General features: G+C 41.8%; 1 protein-coding gene across 1 annotated transcript in view; it reads right to left on the reverse strand.

Annotated features, from left to right (window-relative positions):
- Positions 1–6,170: 6,170 nt before the first annotated feature.
- klhl5 (kelch-like family member 5) overlaps positions 6,171–24,192 on the reverse strand; it is a 54,993-nt gene continuing 36,971 nt past the window's right edge. The window contains exons 7-13 of the mRNA XM_072669734.1: positions 21,747–21,959; positions 15,881–16,067; positions 14,706–14,930; positions 14,209–14,371; positions 13,179–13,391; positions 12,121–12,292; positions 6,171–9,232 (exon numbers count right to left, since the gene is read on the reverse strand). Of these exons, the coding sequence (XP_072525835.1) occupies positions 9,176–9,232; positions 12,121–12,292; positions 13,179–13,391; positions 14,209–14,371; positions 14,706–14,930; positions 15,881–16,067; positions 21,747–21,959 (1,230 nt within the window). The 3' untranslated portion in view covers positions 6,171–9,175. The remainder of the gene's footprint in view (positions 9,233–12,120; positions 12,293–13,178; positions 13,392–14,208; positions 14,372–14,705; positions 14,931–15,880; positions 16,068–21,746; positions 21,960–24,192) is intronic.

Genomic DNA, 24,192 nt, shown 5'->3' on the forward strand with positions numbered 1-24,192 from the left:
AAGCCACTGGCAGGACCAGAGGTAAAGCTCTTTAAATAAAGCCCCACATGCCCTTAAAACCTTACAGACTAAAGACTAGACTAAATCAGCTTTTTAGTTTCTCTTATTTTAATGATTACAAACGATCATAACTGTAGGATACATAATTACATTCATAATTACATTTACATGAACAGATGTTAAAAACTTACCTTATTTATAGTCCAATCAATACAAAACGGAATTCATTAAGAATTAACATCATCCTTGATTTGTGTTCATTTACCAGAATCATTACCTTAATTGTGATTAATTTACCAAAAGAAGCACCTATTGCATATATGCACATCGAGCGTTAATACAGCAAAACATGAAATATGCAGATGAATCGAGACAGATTTGAAAATATTCAGGTCCACATTTCAGCTTAGAGGGTTATAAATGTGTCCTGCAATCACAGTTAAACAGTCATCTGCTGGATTTAAAAAAAAATAATAAATAATAATAATAATAATAACAGTTATGCCAGTATACCTTATACATACATCTAACATAAAGGTAATCTAAGATATGTGTAAGGTTTTAAATGTGCTGCAAAATATGTTTTCAATTATAATAAAAAATGAAAGATATAGCTTTTACCAGAAAACTGGTGTATTTGAATTGAACTACTTTCATAAGATTAAGCAATATAAAGTATTTGGTGATCTAAAACCTTCAGCAGCTCATGTAAAACAATTTGGACAAAAATACGGTTTAAACCCTGTTCTACTGAGCCCAGACGTCTGCCATAGCAAACTCTGTACTTTTACACTGGCTTAAAGCTTCTGTACTGACCTTACACTGACTTGTTTAGGTATCATTCCTAATTAGCTATCCAACTCATAACCTTATATTACCCTTATATCAGATCTATCAGATCTTGGTATATTTATATTGTATGTGTTATATATTAAAACGATTATGCCGGCAGAGATTATGCTAAAAGCCATGTTCATCATTGGGTCATCATCTTAACTGAAAATAAAAACAGGATAAAGTCCGCTGTCAGTACATTCATATCTCCACACCTTTGTCGGTCTCCTTACCTTAGCCTCACTCTCCTCTATCTTACAGTCATTTAGAAAAAGCTCAGTGTGTCTGTTTGAAGACCATGGAGACGACTCTGCAGTGCTCAATGCTCTGAAGGAGTAGCCTGTGTGTGATGTAACATCCAAAATGAAGGAACTAGAGACATTTGACATGTTATGACCCAAATCCAACAGGATAACAGGCCAAAACATAGACATATTACATATGGTGTTGCCAACCAGTGTTATTTTCTGTAATTCTCAGTTAAATATGTAAATCTTAAACCAATTTAAGAATGTACTAAAAGTTTTGAGAAGCATTTAAGAAGATTTAAGTTCTAATTCAAAGTCACCAGACGAGGCCAATATTTATAAGTTAGTGCTGCTCTCTGGTGGTGAGCTGTGATACTGCAGAACACATCAGAAAAGCTGCTGCCCTTTGTTGTGGCAAGTTAACATGATGTAAGTAGCATTATGTTAACTGCAGATGTAGGCAGATCATTTTAAAGGTATTTGAGCATGAATAGTACTGTTTCATAAATGAACATCTCTGCTACAAATCATCACCCATCACTTACGAACACTGGTAAACGGATACAACACCATTAATACAGTTCATTTGTCTGAGATTATTACCAATGCTCTGTTTACACGCATTACATACTTCACTAGTCCAAAAATTATTTAATGCTTAAAAACACTTTCAAGGTGAATTTGGAGAAATATCTGCTTAAATACAATCAAAGTCAGAGAGTATTTTATTGAGATTTTAAGTGATAGACCAACACAAAGTACCATATTTCTGCACATCTAGAGACTGAGAGTTTTGCCCTTCTTCTTTGAAAAATAGCTCAAGCTCAGCCAGGTTGGATGGAGGGCAATTCTCATGTTTTGCCACGGATGCTCGATGGGATTTAGGTCAGGACTTCTAACACATAAATATTATTTGATCTAAACCAATCCTCTGTAGCTCTGGCTGTATGTATAGTGACATTGTCTGGCTGGGAGATGAATCTCCTTTCCTGTCTCAAGTCTTTTGCAGCCTCCCAGGATTGCCCTGTAATTAGCTCCGTCCATCTTCCCATCAACTCTGACCAGCTTCCCTATCTCTGCTAAACCATCCCCACAGCATGATGCTGCCACCACCATGTTTCACAGTGAAGATGGTGTGTTCAGGGTGATGAGCATTGTTACTTTTCCGCTACACATGGTGCTTTGCATTTAGGCCAAAAAGTTCAACTTTGGTCTCATCTGACCACAGCGCCTTCTTCCACATGTTTACTGTGCCCCTACATGGCTTGTGGCAAACTGCAAACGACACTTCTAACATCTTCCTTTCAACAATGGGTTTCTTCTTGACAGTCTTCAAAAATAGGCAGATTTGTGGAGTGCACAACTTATAATTGTCCTGTGGACAGATTCTCCCACATGAGCTGTGGATTTCTGCAGCTCTTTCAGAGTGACCATGGGGCTCTTGGCGGCTTCTCTGACCAGTGCTCTCCTTGCTCAATGTGTCAGTTTGGAAGGACGGCCATGTCTTGGTATGTTTGCAGTTGTAGAATATTTTTTCCTTTTTTGGATGATGGATTAAACATGGGATGCTCAAAGCTTGGGATATGTTTTTTATAACCTAATGCTGCTTTGACCTTCTCCACAACTTTATCTCTGACCTGTCTGGTGAGTCTTTGGTCTTCATGATTCTGTTTGTTCACTAGTATTCTCTAACAAAACACTGAGGCCTTCACAGAACAGGTGTATTTACAGTTCTGAAGGCAATTGATCGCACTAGATTTAATTTAGGGGTTTCAGATTTTTAATTGATTGAAAACCATGTATCATTTTCATTCACTTCACAATGATGTGACACTTTGTGTTGGTCTATCACTTTAAATCTAAATAAAATACATTTAAGTAGTTAATTTGTAGTTGTAACATGACAAAATGTGGAAAGGCTCAAGGGGTATGAATACAAGCTACTGTATATGTTTGTTGTTGAACCTGGGGAGAGCAAGTCATATATTGTCATATAGTTTATTGTAGTGGCATTATTTGTCCACTAGAGGGAGACAGCGCATTAACTTTAAACTCCAACCAATTGATGGTGCAGGTAATGGTAAAAATGAAATTGTGCACACTGTGTGCGCATATACTGATCAGCCACAACATTAGTTCCACTAAGTAAGCACCAAGTATTAGTGCTTAATACTTAGCAGGTCTCCCTCTTGCCGCCACAACAGATCTGACTGTTTGAAACATGGACTGCACAAGACCTTTGAAGGACCTTACAGAACACATACATGGACACACACTCTGAGCACTGAGGACTGCAGAGTTGTTTCCAAGATCATCCAGAGAGCTCACACACACACACACACACTCGGCTCATTTTACAGGACTGTGAGATAGAGGAGGCTGGAGTGGAGCAGATAGAGCTCGCTCTGCACGACTTTGAGATAGAAGAAGCAATAGACAAGCAGCTGGAGCTCCACACACACTAGAGATACTTTCTGAAACTGCTGGAAGAAGTAAAATGACTAAAAAGGTCAGGGAGTGTATTAGTGTGCAATTTCTTAACTGTTTTTCTGCCTGGCTGCGGAAAAGCTCTGCTGTGTCATTTCCTGGCTCTTGAGTGTGAGTGTAAGAGGTGTGCTGTCTCTCTCTCTAGCTCTAGTTGGGCCTGTAGGCCTGTAGTTTACTGGCACTGGAGCATTCTGAAGAGCTGCTACACCTGGACCTCCACGGCCTGGAACTGCTGTGTCCACACCTGCATGTTTCTTTCCTCTGCTCAAATAACAAAATATGACAGTTTCACTATTTGTTTAATGCTCTCAGCATCAGTTCTTTAATTCAGTTCAGCCCCCCAGACCATTTACAACCCATCTTCTCTAAATTCATAAGCCACTCTTGTCATGTTCGGATTGGCTACCATATGTTTGGACTACCTACATTTTAGTGCCAATTATCAGTTCAGCAGTTCATTGGTCTGTTTAACTGTAAGGTAAGATCCAACTAAGTTTATTCAATGTATTGAAATCTATATCAAAAAGTAAACTAAATAACCCCCCTCCCCAAGCCTAAACAATGTTTGTCACAATTGTTTTAATTTAGCCATGATGGATAAATCTTTTTTATCTGTTTTATCAGCATCCCAATGGGATTCAAGTGAAGAACCTTTTGAGCCATTCATGGGAGTAGCCCAACTGTGCTTGAGCTTTAGGTCACAAACTAAAGAGTGGACAAATACATTGTTTCTTCTGAAATCAAGGGTACTAAAAAGAGTTCATCCTGCTTTTGTTAAAGTAACTGTCTCTACTGTCCAGGGAAGGCTTTGATTCCATTCAACAACGAGTGTTAGTTAGCTGGTGAGAGCCATCCCCAACTCTCCAACTGGTCCCAAAAGTTTTGGATGGAGAGCAATAATTTCGGACTGCCTCACAGCTCAATGCTGGGGGGACTTTAAACCCCTCTAGCGCACGCATGGCCTGGCATTAGGCTTGGCGTCAGTAGGTTAATGTTTACCTGCTCCAGAAAGTCCTATAGAATTGTCAGTACTTCTTTACAGGTACTAGACACACTAGTGTTTGTGCTTTCACACATCAGTGGGTGCAACTTAAAAGTAACTGGAAAACATTCATTAGTGTCCACAAACATTTGACCAAAATAAATAAGCATGCTGTGACAGTACAGTTCTGCAAGTAGCAGACACAGCTGTGTTCCCCTTCCCTGGTTGCCACAGTTCAGAAATTTCAGTAATTGCACAGTAATTTCTATAGTCAACTCTAGCATGGTGGACCCTGAAAAAATCACTGTACTTTACAAATAAACATATACATTACAATAAAGTTATATTTCAGCAATATGTTCAAAATACTTATATATAAACCTTTATATAAGCCTCGGTTTAACAGGGTTGGACATTAAACATGCCCAGGACAAAGAGTAGTGCTGGCTCAGTAGTTAGAGCGCTGAATTCAATATCCCTCACGTCCGTATGCTGCCACTGTTGGGCCCTCAAGCAGGCACTTAACTTCTCTGTGCTGGGATATGTGATGAGAAGAAGACAGCTGTACTTAGATTTTTAATTCCCTTGATTTCAGAAGAAACTATGAACGAGCAGGTGTCCCAATACTTTTGTCCATATAGCATACATGCACACACACTTACATAGACACAAAAAGAATATCAATATGAACTGGAAAGTGAGAGAACTAGGGCTTCTTTTATGTTTTAATACAAAATCATATTTACAACTTCAGTTACACAGATTTATGGAATGTAAAGAAATGAGACATATAGGAGGTCAATAATGAGAATAATAAAAAAGAAGACACACCTTCACCAACACTACCCCCCCCCAAACAACCCAACACCACACACAACTCTTCTCAACTCTTAATACAGTGCTGTGCAGAATGCATCTGTTAACCCAGGAATGATCCCCACTATATTTCGTACCGCATTTCACACTTAGTGCCACAGTAACAATGGGTTTTAGATCCGGGTGGAATTTTACCTGGTCAGTCTAACCCTGTTTATTATACATATGTCAATTATAAAAGGCCCTGTTTAGCATGTCTGACATAAAGAAACATCAACAGCTACAGTTGGGTGCTGTTCTCCAAAACATACTGGCCTAGGCAAGGTGCCTAGTAATGGTAACAATAATAAGAGCAATAACAGAACTGTACTGTAGCTTTAAGATGAAAGGAAATACTGCTGTTGCCCTTTAAACGTTCATATTTGACTCACCTCTCTTTTACACCTGCTGTTTTAGCTCTACATAATATTAAAATGATCTTCCTGCAATATTCCTCCACATAACAGCAGCGCTGCTCTGCAAGAACCTCATCCTGCAACACTGTACAAATCACAGCACTGATTTCAACACTGTAAACAAGCAGCATCGTCCTACACACTGTACATACAGCTATACAGTACATTTTACACAGGCCTGGCGTAACCCGTCGGTTCTCGTTTTTCTTTATGGCTACTCTACTGGTCCGGAGCAGTTCCTCTATTTAGCTTTAGTCTTCTGCTTGTATATTTGTACACCACTATTAACAAGCTGGTTTTATACAAGATGTACAGGGATGCAGCTGGAACCTAGTTTACATTAGTCTGAGGTGGGACGCACTGAGATGAATGAAATATGGCTGACTTTAGAGGTCATGTCCTAGTTCAAATAAACACTGACCTATACGACCTGTACTGATATGATGCACGTAGAAGTGTGTGTGTACATGTGAGCTATGTTTTTGAACAAAGAAAGTGCTACACAGTGTGCGAGTGTGTTCTGAGGATTTTCAGTACTAAGGAAGCAGCCGAGGAAGGGTGGTTATGTCTCTGAAGGTCACTCTGTTTTGTAGGGTTCGTGGAATGCAGCCAAGAAATGCACCCTGTGACGACCTCATCCCAAACCTTCAGTCACCTGCAATTCTTTCCATGTGGAGCAGAAACAGCTAAGCATTGCTAAGTACTGAAGGCTCTCCAGTGGCGCAGCTGTCTAAGCATTGGCCCTATCACCAGGGGATTTGCCTGGTGATGCCATAACTAACATAGCTCTCTCTGGGTGGGATGCTAGGCTCCTTCTCCCCTTATCACTCTGTGTGATGCTAGTCAGTGCGGGTGTCAAAAGATGGTTTAAAAGGATGGCTGTGGCTGGCTTAATGTGATTTGGAGGAAATACATGCTAGCTTTCACTGTCCCAGCACTGGTGGAATCATGTAAAAGGGGAAGTCCTAGTTACTTGGTGGAATATGAACTGAATAAAATTGTACCAAAAGTGTTGGTACAGCCTACTAAGCCACGTTGCACTTGTGCGTGACTGAACAGCAAGGAGGAGCCTTTAGATATCAGTGCTAGCAAGATGTCTCCTATTTTAGCTCCAGCCTCAATTCTGCCCAGTCTAAATCTCTCCCCTTCCCTTCTGCTTGTGGGAAATGTGCCTATTTTGGTGTCAACAGCTGTGTAGGTGAAGCTGAAGGCTATTGTCTGTAGAACGTTTTGTATGCTTGTACCCCTGCAGCCTTCGGTGTCAAGATGTTGAGCACATAAACGTCCAAAAGTTGTAGACCCACAACCTGTGAGCCCAACGGGTACAGAGTCCAGAGATTTAATTGAGCATCTTTGGCTCCTGAGGTGACATCTGACCTTTAAATGAGCATCACCAGCTAAGGCGAAGCACTCTTCGGACCCCCTCCCTCTCTCAGACTGTTTTTCATGCTTCTTTAAAGCTGTTCTATCAAATGTGTTTCATTTCCGATTGCCTGGAGCCGATATCTCTGTTCTTTCTTCCAGCTGGAAAACTCACATGCATCTTGGGATAAGAATCTGTCAATCAAGCCACTGCCTCTGCCTGCCTTGAGTCTCTAAGCGCTGCTGATGCAAGACGCAACACACACACACACACAGACACAAGAAAACAGCATGAATAGAAGCTACGATACATGTTACACAGAAATGCGTAGACACACAAGAGGGTTTAATTCTGGGAAACATAAGTGGATCTGGAAGAGCATCTCGCAACTACCACCTAGCCTTTATCTCATCATCAGACGACAGTTCAGACTCAACAAGAAACAAACACCACAGGCAGGAGAAAGAGCTTTTCCTTGACTGTTTTTTAGCTTTTGCTCCAAGATGTTGTGTCCTGCATTTTTATCAGTCAGTGTATGTATCTTTTGGGTCCACTTCTGTTTGTTCCGAGGCCTCCTTCACTTGGATCCTAATTACTGCAATGTTAAGAGGCCGCCCCCTGATTGTATTCTGTTCTGAGATCTCCCTCTCTCTGCGACTGGTCATATTCATTGTGGCGGTTGTTCTGAACCAAGACCGGTCTTTCTAATCGCACTTTGCTTTGAGACCTCCTCATGACTTAAACTGGTCCTAATCAAACATCAATGTTTGTTCTGAAACCTCCCTGATTGTGATAATACATGCCACATATATATATATATATATATACATACATGTCCGACCTCACCCTCCCAGTGTCAGGAGCATATGATAGGGGGCGAGTACTACTAAGTGGTCTGGAATTGGCTAAAACTGAAAAGGAAAATTGTGTAAAAAACACTGATTAAGTAACTGGTAGATTCCTTAAATGCTGATATAAACAATATTCACAGCCATGTAATGCATTAATGGCCTAACAGGCTTTTTAGTAAAGCAAAAATGCCTGCTAAAAAAGAAGAGGCTCCAGTCTGGAGCTTTTCTGTTACCCGGCACTCTTTTCATTGTCATTCTAAGCTCATAAACCCTCACAGCGGCTCGCCTGTTGTTCTGACCTTGCTGGTGTCCAGGGATTTCCACACTCTCTACATGACAGACGGAATAAGACACACTGATGACCAGATCTAGAGCTACAGCCAAGACACATTTAAGGAATTTTAAAAAATGACAAAAATAAAATGAATCTATGAAAAATGAATCTTGCACTCACACACACACACACACACACACACACACACACACACACACACACACACACACAGCCCAAGGCCACAACTCACTGCACTCACTGCTATTCTTTAGATGACAGATCATTTTCAGTGAAAGAATGTTTGGCTGTGTTTCTGTGTCAAGCTGGCAAACTTTTAATTTGCTCAGCCTTGAATCGATTCCCCAATTTCCGTGGTGCTGCAGAAACAACACACACACTCACACACACTTGCGCACACACTCTCCAAAAAGCACTACAAATTGCACAAAAAAAGAGAAAGAAAACCGAGGCCACAAGCATAAAGGAGCTTGAAGAAAGCACATGGCTCACAGAGAAACTACTCAGAAGAGCAGAGAAGAGGAGAAGAAAGAGAGCAGAAACATGAAGGCGTTTCTTAACTAGAAAAATGTGTGGATGGACAGATGGATGACTGGACAGGTTAGTGGATGGGACACGAGGCCTCAGTGACTGAAGTGAACAGAGGACAGACAGGCTGTGGGTTGATTGACACTTATTCCCAACCTATCAGACCATTTCAATGTTCTGCTACATTAGTGTGCATATGTTATTGTGTGTGCTCATTCTCTTGGTCGTGTTGCTCCATCTCCTTGATTCCACAGTGAATGAGAGCAGGAGGGTACTGTACAAAGGATCACCATGGAGACGGTTGGCAGGGGCAGCAGCATCACAGTTTCACTGCAACCACACAGGCTCCCGCTCGGCCCAGGCACAGCGGCGCCACCTAGCACACAGACAAACACCAGATATCAGAAAAAACAGCAAAACAACAGAAAACCAGGTAGAATGTATATCATTACTCAGACTGTTGCTTCTAGGCCACTGCAGGAAATACAAGCAGCAATACATGGAATGGAATGTCCATCACATTATCAACACTTACTCCATACTCCAGGTGACTAATACAGCCTGAATACTCATCTTATTCATTTTCACAGCTGAAGTTGAGAATGTCACACAGTTATTCCATAAAACTGTTGAATCCATAAGCCTGATGCTTAAAGTGCTTTTCTGATAGTTGGACATAATGCTCTGACCTGTTCTAACCTGTTCTGTTTTTTGTTGTTGAGGATTTATTTTGGAGGGGTACATACAGGGCGCTGTACAACAAAATATACTCTCTGAGCATTTTATAAGGAAGAACTGCACCCCTACACATTTAAGCAATTATCAAAACCGCCAATCATGTGGCAGCAGCGCTATGCATAAAATCCTGCAGACACTGGGCAGGGTTTCGGATAATGTTTACCATTGAAGGGGGGGGGGGGGGGGGGGACGACAAACGATCTTAATCGTTTTTGAGCATGGTGTGATTGTTGGTGTCCGAAGGGACACAGCAGTCCCTAGAGTTACTCAGAACGATGTAATAGAGAAAACAACATCCAGTGAGCTTCAGTTCTCCAGTTCTGCAGACAGTAACAGTATCACTGTCTTGAATGATTCATTACAGATGCCTCATAGACCTCAGACCAGCACTCTATAGAATTGTGGTGAAAAGCAAAAAAGCATTTCCGCTTGAACAACAACATGTCCAACCTTAAGGATGATGGGCTACGACAGCAGAAGACCATGTTGGGTTCCACTTCTGTCACCCAAGACCAGAAAGCTGAGGCTGCAGTGGCTCAGCACTTGTTCATGAACAATGAACACTTAAGAGTGGAGAAATAACCTGATAGGTCTGGCAGATAATCTCACAGATGGCAGAATCAGAATTTGGCACCCACAGCAGGAATCCATGGACCCAACCTGCTTTGCTTCAACAGTCCAGGCTGTGGAGGTGGTGCAATGGTTTGGGGAACGTTTTCTGAGCCCGTTAATACCAAATGATCATGGCTTGAATGTCACAGCCTATTTGCATGTTGCATTCCTTCAAGGCTACGATTTACCCTGCTACTGATGCTGCTGATAAAAGGCGCTTCTGAAAAATCTGCAGGAATTGTGTAATGCAATCGAATCAACATGAACCAGAATCTCAGAGGGATGTTTGCATGTCATGCCACAGAGAATGGAGGCTATGAGAGTAAAAGGAGGCCCTACCGGTGTCCCCAAAGACATTGTTTTTTTAGATCTGCCAGAGGTTAACCATCATTATCATCATATAGAAAACTCAGAAGACACATTAAGTTCACTGGTGGTTTCAGATAGTTAGTAACATGGCTATATTTGTGCTGTAGTCATCACCACCAAAGAAACTGGAATAAAAAGGGTCTCTAGAACATTTTTTACATCAAAAAACTCTGAATGGGTTTGTTTACATCTCAGTGATTAAATTATGCAAACAATTTTGATAAATTGGTGAAATTCTCCTTTAAAGAGAATTTTGAATTAATAATCACAGCAAAGAGTACATTTAAAACATACACATAAAACCTTGATATCGAGACTTATAAAGTAAGACACAGACACACACACATTCCGTCTCTTTCTCGCCTTTTGCTTACTCTTCTTGCCAGCCATATGAATTCACATATAATGCTGAAAAGCTCTCAGCACATCAACAGGCTACTGCTAAAATGCTAAACAAAGCGAGTTACACACATGTATACACACAGACATACTACAATGATGCTCTAATAAAACACATGATCACACAGAAACACACTTATATATATATAAGATAGATGGATACAAATTTTGTTTAAGAGAGCATACTGATGAACATGACCAGACTGTCACTGTCAATCTGACAGTACTACTGCTGTTGCATACTAATCAAACACGCTCAGTAGTGGGAGGAAGCAGACAGTGTAAAATCAAAACCGGATCAGACACAGCGTGGGAAGAGATACACAACAGACAGGCAAACACAGGAACTGACAGACGTGGCTTTCGTAGACCTGCACACTCAAACGTACACACAGTAAAAGGTCAACAGAAAGAGTGAAAGGAAGACAGACTGGTGGATGGAGGGTTCTCCTAGACTGTCAAATAAAGGCCATTAGAAAGCGCGTCAAACATTACACATTGCTGCTGTCATTCCACAACCTTCTGAGTTAATTCATTTATTCCGGACTGCTTCTACTGGTCCATTTATCTGCTTTTCTAATGGTTTATTTGTCAACAAAACAGAAATCCTGGAAGAGAAGCAAGGTTTCTACAACAGAATACATAATCCCACGGACAGCCATAATATACCATCAGAGCACACGATGTGCAGGACTGTGCAGAGGTTTTATCCCAGATAATCAGAATGAAAAGCTGCTTATCTGGGCAGTGAGTGCTTATTAGCTCAGTAAAACACCAATAATAAAATAAATACTAAAAACATTCCTACACAAAGTTGTGGTTCACTGTGTTCATTGAAACATCTCCAAAGCTCTCCTCATGGGAGCCTAGTATTATTTAAAGTTTCTCATTGGAGAGATTTGGAACCAATCTTTTCTACAGACTAGCTCACAAGATCTCAACTGCATGAGAATGTATTTATGTTTACCTGTATCTGTTTTAATGTGATCTGGAGGCTCTACAGTAAAAACAACCTTACTGCTGAGAGACATGATTTATAATAATGTGATCTTCACAGCAACTGCACAGCACTGTATAATGCAACAGACAGAGAGTCAGTGAGACACAAAGCAGAGGGCATGAAGACAGAGAGGCAGGCATACAAACCTGCGTCCACTCGTTGGTCTGAGGGTCGTATGCTTCTACTGTGTTCAAGTACACTTGCCCGTCGTACCCTCCCACTGCATAGAGGCGGTCTCCTAGCAAACACACCCCAACGGCGTCCCTGCTAACACTCATCGGAGCAACTGCCGTCCACATGTCCGTCTTAGGGTCGTACCTGAAAAAAAGACAGGGTCTTGGTTATCTCTTTAATCAGTTACTCAACTTTTTCAGTTAACTGCTGAACTGAACTACTATGCCTTCTGACAGTTCCTCTCGTACTGTCCCATCACAGTGCCAGTGCCACTCAGATTCCACCCATTATACCAAAGACATGACTGCAAACCAGCAAAGGCAAAGATGACAAGTTTAGAAACCAGTGTCCAGATTTAGCCTGATTTATAAAAGGAACCATGAATAAAAGTCTCTAGAATCACAAAACATTACAGTACAAAGTCCTAAACAGTATTTAAAGGCACTATTCAACTCCTGTAGATGATGTTAAGCTGTAATAACATCACCAAATATGTGCACACTCCACATCTCAACTCCAGAAACTCAGGAGGCCACACACAGTCATGCTCAAACTCAAGGTGACAGGCCTTTTTTTGAAGCAGAGATCGTGATGGAAAGCTGAGATGAACTGAGCTGAGGGTTTGAGAAACATTCGGCTCACTTTAGAGGCGATTTTTGACAGACGGTTAGACAGACAGCTCACTTTACCCTGAGTTACAACAGAAGAGCACACACAGCTTGAGTCACGCACAACTCTTTCACACTGACAGACAAGCACATGGACACACACACATACACACAGAAATAGAATATGCAGAAGCAGGAAAATCTAGATGCTCTATACTTGCAGCATACTCGTATATACCACCTGGTCTCAAATTCAACGTAGTAAACTATATATTAAGTATGTTAATGTATCAACACACACAAACACACACACACACACACACATATTTATATAAGATGTGAATATAGTTTGTGTGTGGTATATACATAGTGTATTTATAATGACAACAACAGCGACCCCTGCCTGACCGCTGCCTTCTGACCTTTCCACGCAGTCCGAGAGTCGAGATGTGAGACTGGATGCAGGGGCGTCGTGGCCACCGATGGCATACAGGAAGCCGTTCCAGGTTGCCACGCCGACGCCACCCCTGCGCTTGGACATGGGTGCGCAGGCACTCCATTTGTTAGTGTGAGGATCGAAACACTCGACCGACTTCAGGCACGAACTACCATCCCTGCCTCCTACAGCATACAGTCTGCAGAGTGGGAGAGATACCAAACAGAGCATGTTTAGAGGAGCGACGTAGTGAGGGAGAGACAGTAAATTAGAGATAAGTGAGTAAAAGACAGTTTGGGTTTTGAATACTGAGGAATTGATACATCAGCATAATACACAGCAGAGAGTATAATGTAGGGCTGCATTGTGACATCTAGAACACAGAGTGTCAGTACTACAAAGCACCAATTATTTGAGTGTTACCAGTGCACCTTTGTGGAGAGTATTTATCCTGCTAAATGCTAAACAAGTTACCACATTTGAAAGCTACAAGCCATGTCTGGCTATTTAACAGTAACCACTGAAGGCTATACTGTTGCTTTTGTGTCTTGCTTGTCAAACAAGCAGAACTTTAATGCAAAGAAGAGTAACAAAAGATGTCGTGATCTATAATATAAATCTATATAATTATCTATAATAATTGACTGTAGGCCTAGTATACATTCATACTTCTTTTTAAATATATTTATTTTTCATTTTACCACATTTCTACCCAATTTGGAAAGCAAATGACCCATTTCCTGTTCACTAGCAATGCCCTCAACACCAGGAGGGTGATAACTAGCACATCTCCTCTGATACTGCCGCTGATGCAGCATCGCAAGGTAGCCAGAGCTACACGTCCTCAAAAGCGCAGCTAACAGATGCCTGTGCTGACCAATATCACATTTGGAGTGATGTGAGGAGGAATTGCTTTCAACACCCCTGAAGGAGCAAGGCCAATTGTGCTCTCTCTGATTCCGTCTGCTGATGGCAAGCAGCATACATACATACTTCTGCATGGTAACAGTGCTTACTTGCTGTTAAGGACTGCAACTCCCACAGTGCTTCGGGGCGTTGCCATAGATGCAACAAAACTCCACTGTCTGGCCTGAGGGTCCCAGCGCTCCACTGTGCTCAGATAACTCCACCCATCATGACCTCCTACTGCATACATGGGGCCTTCCAATACTGCTACACCTACACTCAGAGGAGCACAACATGTACATATATAACTGAATACACATGCCTACAAGCAAGCACTAATGCAAAACACACACACACACAAATTAATGATACACACAGTCATGCATTAATGCTACACAGACATCCTACACACACAGAGATAATATACATTAACGCCCCCCTACACACATAGACACAACAAACATGTTACACAACTGCACCCACACATACTCACATGGAGATTGTGGACGAATGCAAAGCTTCCTAAGAAAAATCCTACAGCAAGCAAAATCAACTCAACCACTTAGTGGGGACACAATCACACACTTAAAGGTTTGAGAGGACTCACCTAGGCCATGGCGGTGTGTAGACATAGGAGGCATGACGCTCCAGCTTTTGCTCCGGGGGTTATAACACTCCACTGTGTTGAGGGTCTTCAGGCCATCCCGTCCCCCCACCACATAGAGTCGATCATCGAGGACGGCCACACCAAACTGCAGGCGCCGACCGCTCATCACTGCCACCTGCCGCCATGAATCTCTGCGCAGGCAGTACTGCTCGATACTGGTGGCACCTGAGAATACAGAAACAGGACAGAAAATAACTGTATGACCCAGAACAGTGTTCTTAACCCCTGTCTCAGTGGCACCCTGGTCTGCACATCATGTTGTTTACCCAACACATCTAATTCCTCTCATTAACAGCTCATTAACAACCCTGTACTGAGTTGAAGAGGTTGTGTTAATGCAAGAAACAGGGCAGCAGGAGGAAGGGCTGGGAAACACTGGCTTAGAAAATGTGTTATTTAAATGGGGAAAATCTGCTTGAAACTCAGGCGTGTGGCCACAGCCTAGATCAGTACATCTGAACGAGAACCTAAGGCATTTCACACCTGAAAGGCAAGATCCGAACCAAGGATCATGTTTTTATTACACTGTTTTTCAGTTAGTTTTGATTTCACACTGCAGTTTAGCAGTGACTTACCTACATCCCTTTATCATCAGCTATGCTGGCTACGTCTCCCTATACTTGACTAGCTTGTAGAGGGTCGTGCATCTGATGTCAGCATGTTGCGAGTAGCCTTTCCCAGATAAAACGAATAAGTATTGGGACACCTACAGGCGCTTTTATGACTTCTGATTCTAAACCCATATGAAGTTGGTCCCTCCTCTACAGCTCTAACAGCAGGTTTGGAGCTCTGCAGTTATTGAGTCAGCAGAGCACTGGAGACTTCTGCACTTTTCTGCACACTCTGAGCTCAGTCCAGAACAAAGCAGGCAAGTGTGGAAGCACCTATAGAGATGTCTATGTTCTATAGTGTTGCCCATCACAACAGAATGCTGCCTCCATTAGCTGCTCTGCGGAATCCAGAAATTAGGCTTCATCTGCAGGTAGCTGATAGTTCACAAACTATTCAATACCCCCGTCAGAGGCTACTGAATACCAGATTGTCAGGTTAACAAACAGATCACTTTTCCCATATTGATTTTTTATAGACACATTTCATAAAGTGTGTTCTGTTACCTTTCGTGGCGTCCATGCCTCCCACAGCAAACAGTGCCCCGACAGTGGCCTTTCGTGGACGCGTCCTTGGGCTCTGCAGCAGCGGTCGACGCTCTGGCAATAGATGATACTTCATCGCTTCCATGACCAACCGCTGACACTCTACACTGTCCCTAAGCAGTGGGTTGCCTTCCATATCGGCCAAAAACTGGAAAGATGAAAAAAACAAAACAACACCACATTACCCATAAATCTTCACTTCACAATATCCCTCATGATGGCAGCGCACTCCATTACCAGTCTGCGGTTCTTCACATTGAGGTAAAAGTTCATGATCAATCAACCAACAGAAATGAATGTTTTTTTCCTCCAGTTAGTCAATTATGTACCCAAAAATGTGCTTTAAATACATACAGACAAAAACTACATTACCCATAAATCTTTACTCAAAAGAGTCCCTGATGAATGCTGGCTCATGTATCTTCTGAGTCCTACAAAAAAAAAAAACTTAACTGCCCATAAGCCCTCAAGTCCTTACAGCACACTATCCCTCAGGATCCCGTTGACCTCCACAGCCGACAAGAAACCATAAACATAAAAAATAAACCCATTACACATAAACCTCCATTCCCTCAAGAGGAGATCGTTCCCTGCTTTAGCTAAAAAAAAAAGATTTGGTCAAAAAGTACTGACAGAAAAATAAAATCACCCACATTCCTCACTTCACAATAGAAATAGGTCTATTATATATATATATATATATATATATATATATATATATATATATATATATATATAATATAGGTCTATTTTATAATATATAAATAATAGGACTGGGTCTCTCTCCATCTCCACCTAAGACTAAGAAACAAATTACCCAGAACATCTCAATTCCATGATTGGTTATAAATCAAACCCCACTGACCCTCAAAAGTGGGCCTCCATGTCCACTAACAGCTCCAAAATCCTGAACTACAGCCTGATTTGCATTTAATAATAATATTTAAAAAATACTTATTACCCATGAACCCCCACACAACACTTATCCTTCAGGGATGCATTTACACACACCTGCTTATTCTCTTAATATTAGCCCCTTGAGTTCAGCAGTACCAACAACATGCATACCCAATTCAGGAACTTCTCTTTTTCCTCTCTTCTCTCAGTATAATCCTTTCACACTGCAACCTCCCAGAGCCACGTTAACGAGGTGCTGCTGGCTGAACTCATCCCTCGTTGCCTTTTTTCTCTGTTTATCTCCTCCCTCGCTCATGGTCTAGCAGGCGGAAGAGTTTTTAATTAGAAGGAAGCTGCTGCTCGGTGTCCTAATCTCACAGTAATGAAGTCTGCTGGAGTAATATACACCCACAGACACGTGTCTTCAGCACACACATCACATTATTAATGCAGAAACATCATACAGACACAGAAAACCCTGGAAACCATGTCTGCAAACACACACACACACACACACACACACACCTCTGTGTGTTTTCATTAGCCAGTAATCGCAGGACTTTGGCCAATACAGTAATCAAAAGCTATTAGGCAAGACTGTTCTGGGCAAGACTGCCTGGGGGGCAATTCGTTTTACATAGCGATTACAATTAATTAGTCCAGCCAGGAATTTGTTGCATACGTTAATGCAAATTTGACCAATTAGGGCGCACAATCTTATCCATTCACTGCATTATTTATGCACTAAACATGTAAAAGTAAAAGTGCTACATGTCTGTCAGCATAGCATACTACAAACGAAAATCTGATGGTAATATTTAAAGGGGTAAAGTGGAGTATTGTGAGTCTCGAATGCTGTTGTGTTCACATTTAAAAGCAAAACCCACATAAAAAATAAAATCTATTTCAAAACCCCAAAGCCTTTCAAGGCAAACGCAATGGCTACATCAGATAAATACAGAAGCAAAGCTAATGCTAGACCTAGTCTAGTATGATTTATAGTTATCATCCAACACCTGGCCTGGTACACATAGCAGCTACGTCAGAAACATATGGAAGGCTAAATGCTAACGCTAAGACGACCAAAGCAAGTACTGATGCAGACAGTCGACACATTGATGCCTCTGGAGCAGCAGAAAAGACTAAATGCTAGCGCAAAGCTGGCCAAAGCATGCACTGATGCGGTTATTCGGTTCACAGATGCCTCTGGAGCAGCTAAAAGGCTAAAGGCTAACACCAGAAGGACTGCAGCACGCACTGATGCAGGTAGCTAGCATGCGGACACCTCACTGGCAGGACTACGCATTCACTGTAGTAGTCCTGCCAGGTTCACGCCAAACATGCTGGACCCCATCTGAGCCAGACAAATTTTTCTTGGTCTCTTGATCACTGTTAAGCACTGTTTTTTCTTGAGGCTGACGTTATGCAGAGGCTGACGTTATGCAATGTCCTTCGCACTGTCTGAGATGTCACAGAAACTCTCTTTTTTATTGATTACTCTGTGCCAAGTTTTTCAGAGCTACATTGTGCTACATCTGCTCACTGTACGTGGCGAAGGACGGTCACTGAGGCTCTGATTAGTGGTACTGAGGCTCTTTCTATACCTGATTATTGCTGAAAATGTGTTGCCACTGATTTTATAATTGGTCACAGATCTTCCTGTAGCCTGTTCCATCTTTGTGAAGTCTCACAGAAGTCTGTTCATGCAGTTAGGTTAACTCACAGTACTCTCAGGCATATATACTCTTGTTGCATAGATTTTTCTACTGTGAGATCTGCATTTTCAACCTAATCTTTGTAAAGTTTTTGTTTTTGCTTGTTCATAAGAGGGAGGAGGTGCTACACGAATGTCTGTGCTGTGAACGAGCCAATAAAAGCAGAGCTTATCATTTGTTTTAGTACCAAATAAAAGCATTCAATGAAGCCTTTGTTGACAAAATCATTTAACTTTAGTGGAAGAAAAAGGGTGCCAACAGCAAAAAGTAAGTACTAATCTAGCAATTATTTTTTCAAGAAATAAATGTATAAGGCAACTGTATGTGATGTACTGGCCAGTGAGTGAAGGTACACAGTAGCTGTAACCAATAAACTGGTGACTCAGGCAACTCAGGGTATATGGCAGCATGCTGCAGCACAAGCAGGTCATCAAACCGACTGTTGCGTTTGTGTGTGCGTGGGTGTGTGCGTTTTCTCATGCATGTCTGTGCCTCATCCAAATTCAATGCCTCTTAATTGAATCTGCTATAAAATCTATCAGGTGCCTCAGCCAGCCTGCCTAGTTACGGCTTTCATAACCTACCTTATACTTTCATTACAGAGCACTGTCTACCTCTGCTATCCCTCCATCCATCACCCCCTTTCATCTCGCTCTCCTCCCTCATCAATCACGTCTGCCTGCTCCTCCTTTCCTCTCCTCAGCCCATAGCCACCACTCTGCTGTTTTTGTTTTAAATGTTTGCGCTGAAGAAAAAAAAAACAACACAAATGCAAATGTTTTCATCTCTTTTTTTGGACGGCAGCGTCGATCTGTCAAGAGAGATGTGTGCAATATTTGATATTTCATCTCTACTCGGTCGGTCTACGGGGGCGTGTGCATATGGGAGAAATGATTAGGCTTACGTCTGGAGGACAAGGCCGGCAGCTGAAAAGAGGGAGATGGGGGGAGTAAAAAAATCTCCTTTCCCAGAAGAGGATGAAAGAAGCTGCGATTTCCATTTAGATTGAACGGAGCATACGCGGCTACCCAGGCAGAAGCGACGCCTCGATCCTGCCTGGACTTATTTCAATATTTCTCCTCACTTCCTTCTTCCTCTTTCTTTTTATTGAGGGCTATAGAAATTTACTGAGAAGGAAACAGAGCTAGAATGAGAGAGCTTAAGTGTGGAGGTGCGTGGAATCAATCATTCGCTGAAGGAGAAATGGAGTGAGCTGTGGAATGGAGGAGAGAACTGTGGAGAAAGGAGTGAAGCACAGGGAATAATGGCCAGACATCATTCTGGTGCTTCACCTTCTGAATTGTTCTGGACATCACCACAAGAACAGAACATTCTCAAAAATGGAGCACTCTTTGAAGGGATGAACTGCAACTGAAGAACCACTTTTTCATAAAGAACCTTTCAACTGGGAGGTATTTGAAGCAGTGGTTTTCGTATGTGGCCTTGTGTATGCTAATGACAGCGGAAGCTATATAACATTAGATTCATGCGAGAATGACTCCCATTTATCAACTCATGACTGGTTGTTTCCCAGTGAAGTTTAGGAGTGATGGTTATCATAAAACTCACACTGGACAAACGTATTGGGACACCTGCTCATTCATTGTTTTTTCTTCTGAGGCTATTCTTTGTTAATAGAAGTTTGTAATAACACTTTCGGTCTGCTGGTGGTCCATAGATTAACTAGGTTCATTTAATTCAGGTAAATACAGAAACAGCTGTTCATTCATGATTGGTGTTCAGACAAACACCACCTTTGCATGAACATTTTTGAAAACCCCTGCTTTTTAAATTAGGATTTAGAGTCTAAAGAGCCACAGTTTAATACAAATGTTCTGTAACAGGGCTGCCTCATCCTTTTCTCTTGAGTGGCCAAAGTAGGACACAGGTAGGAGGACTAAATCTGACATCCTCCTGTGCCAACTTTGAGCAGCCCTGATCTGTACCTAGAACTGTACACCCAAAAACCATTTAGGAGCCTTTATTCTGAAGAGTGTAAGGTTGTGTAAATGAAATGATTAGACATTGAACTAACCAATAATTCAGTCCGTGAGTCAGTCAATCAGTGCACTGGATGGTAATGACCGTGGAGGCTCTTTACAAAAAAAAGTGGAATTGAAGGAGAAACTTGGTTTGCGAGAATCGAAAAGAGACAAGGATGAGAACTTTTCTCATTTATTTTTGAGAGGAGAAAGTCAACAAAGGACTTCAGATTGGTCTGTGTGTGTTGATCTATTTCTTATCTTTTTTCTGTGCAAGAAAATGAAGTCACAGAGGAGAAGCGTGTGTGGGTGTGTGTGTGTGTGTGTGTGAAGGAAAAGTGTAATAAGAACTATCCTCTTCAGATATATTGTGGATGGTAAGGCAAGGAGAGAAAGAACACTCTTATTCTTCTCTCTAGACCCTGCCACTGAGCTCACACACATGCATACACTATATGTCCAAATAATTGCATTCAGCTACTTTCGGCGGCACCCATTGCTGATACAGATGTGCAAATGCACACCCACACTAGTCCCTGTAGAGAAGTACTGCCAATAGAATAGGACTCTCTTAAGCAGATAAACAAACATAAACTTATTGGCACCATGCCTGATGCCATGCGTGGGCTAGAGGGGTATAAAGCCATGGGACATGGGGCTGTGGAGCAGTGGAACTGTACTTTTGGGATGGGTCAGGGAGTTGAGGATGAGGATGTGGGGTGGTGATCGTCCAAAATCTTAACCTCACAAACGCTTGTCACAATCCTCACAGTTATTCTCTGAAATCTAGCCATCTTCTCTGCACACTAGAGAAGAGTGCACACTCTTTTTGTTACACCCTTAATTTATGAAAAAAACAATAAATGAGCAGGTGTCCCAATACTTCCATACAGTGTACATGCAGTGTACGTACAGACACAAAGATATACTCAGCTTTCAGGTTTTGAGGTGCTGGGCTGACCCAAGCCCAAGTCAAAAATACAAACAATTTATAACATCTAAACTGCAAGAGACACATTGGGTGATTGGTAGTATCACTGACTGACAGGCAGACTGATCTGCTGCAGTGACTGGTGGGTTAAATGACAGCCAGCCTGAGCTATTGGGTGACAGTGTGAGAGTGACTGATTGATAGGTAGACAGCCAGACCGACCGGAGAAAGTGACTGATAAGTGCTCTGATAGTCCGGCTGACTAGTAAGTGACTGATGTATTGACTGACCATCAGACTGACCTGTGGTTTGAGGAGGGGAAGGCGAACATGTGCCAGAAGGCCAGGCAGTTGTGATTGACGGGTGGGGGGATCGTGGCGTACCCAGCTGAGCAGAGCCGATACTACCGTCTCCTCATCCGGGACGTTCATGTCATCTGATGCCAAGAGCTTCTCCACTTCGCTTGATGGCAGCAGCAGAAACTCTTGATTCTTCATAACACCCAGGAAGTGCTCCTGAGAAAGAGCAGAGAAAACAGAGAGTCTATTCACACTGAGGTTTTTATTGTGTTGTGACATCATTTCTCAATGTTTCTGTCAGGCTTCGGGTTGAGTTCAAATTTCACATTTAGGATTCTCAGTCTGTCTCTGCACTTCAATGATTTTGGTGTGCATTTACCCCTGCTTTAGTAAAAGTGGACGTTACCCTAAATACTTTCTGGCTACCTAAAATTTTGTTGGGCTACAGTAGAGTTTGGTGAGAATTTTATTGGGCTACAGTCGAGTTGGGAGAGAATTCTGTTGGACTACAGTTAAGTTTGGAGAGAATTTTGTTAGGCTATGGTTGAGTTGGGAGATAATTGTGTTGCTTTATGTCAAGTTGGGACAGAATTTTGTTGGGCTACAGTCGAGTTGGGACTGAATTTTGTTGGGCTACAGTCGAGTTGGGACTGAATTCTGTTGGGCTACAGTTGAGTTGGGACAGGATTTTGTTGGGCTACAGTTGAGTTGGGAGAGAGTTCTGTTGGGCTACAGTTGAGTTGGGACAGGATTTTGTTGGGCTACAGTTGAGTTGAGAGAGAATTTTGTCAGGTTATAGCTGGGTTTGGATTCAAACCTCTGCTAAGTCTGTACAGTTTAGAAATGAGTGGAACATTCCTGGGTTTCAAAGGCCATTAAAACTTGAGAGAGACAGAGAGAGAGATGAAGAGTAAAACAATAGAACGAGAGAGACAGAAATAAAAGGGGAAAGGAGAAGAGGAAACGATGAGAGCTAACGATGGAGAGGAAATAAAAGGACAGAAAGAAAATGAGGCAAGTTTTCCATGCCGTCTCCATGACAACTCCCCAGTTGGTAACCGTGGGCGGGCTATTATGGGCTATATTTTCTGAATGAGCTTCCCTCAGGAACAGAGCAACATCAAACGAGAAAGCCTGAAGTTTGCGAAGGGGAACAGTAGCGTGACCAATTAAACACACACTCGCCCAGTTCACCCGCTGATCCACACACACACACACACACACACACACACACACACACACACACACACACACACACACACACACATCGCAAGAGTCTATGCATGTTTGTGTGAGTGCTGTGGAAAGTTTTGGCACAGTTAACTGCAGAGGAGGATAAATCCTCCAGGACGTGTATATGGGTCCATGAAAAAAAAAACAACAAAGGGAAAAAAGAACAGGAAAATGGGGGGGGGGAGCGAGAGAGAGAGAGAGAGAGATAGTGCACAGTCACATAGAGTACAGTATAATACAGCATGCCTCTCTGCCTGTGATGGGACTTAAGGTGATCAGTTTTGGTATCATTTTACTTGGATGGTCTAGTGTAGATGCCTCGTGGATGCTTACCTGAAACTCAGCTGAACTGAACTCTGAATGTTAATAAGCTGAATGTTAATGACTGTCTATTAAATGTAACCCTACACCTAACCCTACCCTTAAATCTAACCATAATCCTAACTATAACCTATAACTTTTTAGGGTTAGATTTAAGGTTTAGGTTAAAGTTAGGATTTAGGGTTGATTCAAGGATAAGGTTTAGGTTAAGGTCAAGGAGAGGGTTAGGGTTAGATTTAAGGTTAGAGCTTAGGGGCGATTTAAGAGTAAGATTAAGGTTAGGCTTAGAATTTAGGGTTGAGGTTAGAGTCAGGGTGTAGGGTTACATTCAATAAAAAGTCATTTACCTTCAGTTGCATTTAATACGTACTCTTGAAGGTTAGTTGAATGTCAGGTGAGCATCGATAAACCATCTACAATGGACCATCCAAGTAAAGTGATCCCATATTTGAAGGTACAGTTGCTACATATTGTTGCTTTAATATGTGAATGTGTACAAATTAAAAAACAGAATTCCAAGGTGTTTAATATGACTATGAATTATGTATGTTAGTGTGGCATTGGGAAAACTGAGTCACTGTAAATCCAAATGTTTAGGTTCTAAATACTTGCTACCTGTTAAACACTTTATAGTTTTTAGCTGAGAAACAAACCTTCACCACAAATACAGACTTGTTCTAAAAAAGAGCAAAATAAAAACAGCAACAAAAAAGAGAAATACAAAGGAAGCATATGGTGCAGTTAGACTTTCTCTAATTTGCCCTGAGTGCAAGCTCAGTTAAACACTATAATGTCCTTAAGATGTGTTTACACATTTATATGCTTGCAAAGAATGCTGGCTGCATGCTGTATACAGTATGATTGTGTAGGTTAGGAGTGTATAAGCATGTGTGTG

This window comes from Salminus brasiliensis, chromosome 24 (assembly GCF_030463535.1).
Source record: "Salminus brasiliensis chromosome 24, fSalBra1.hap2, whole genome shotgun sequence".
Taxonomy (NCBI): domain Eukaryota; kingdom Metazoa; phylum Chordata; class Actinopteri; order Characiformes; family Bryconidae; genus Salminus; species Salminus brasiliensis.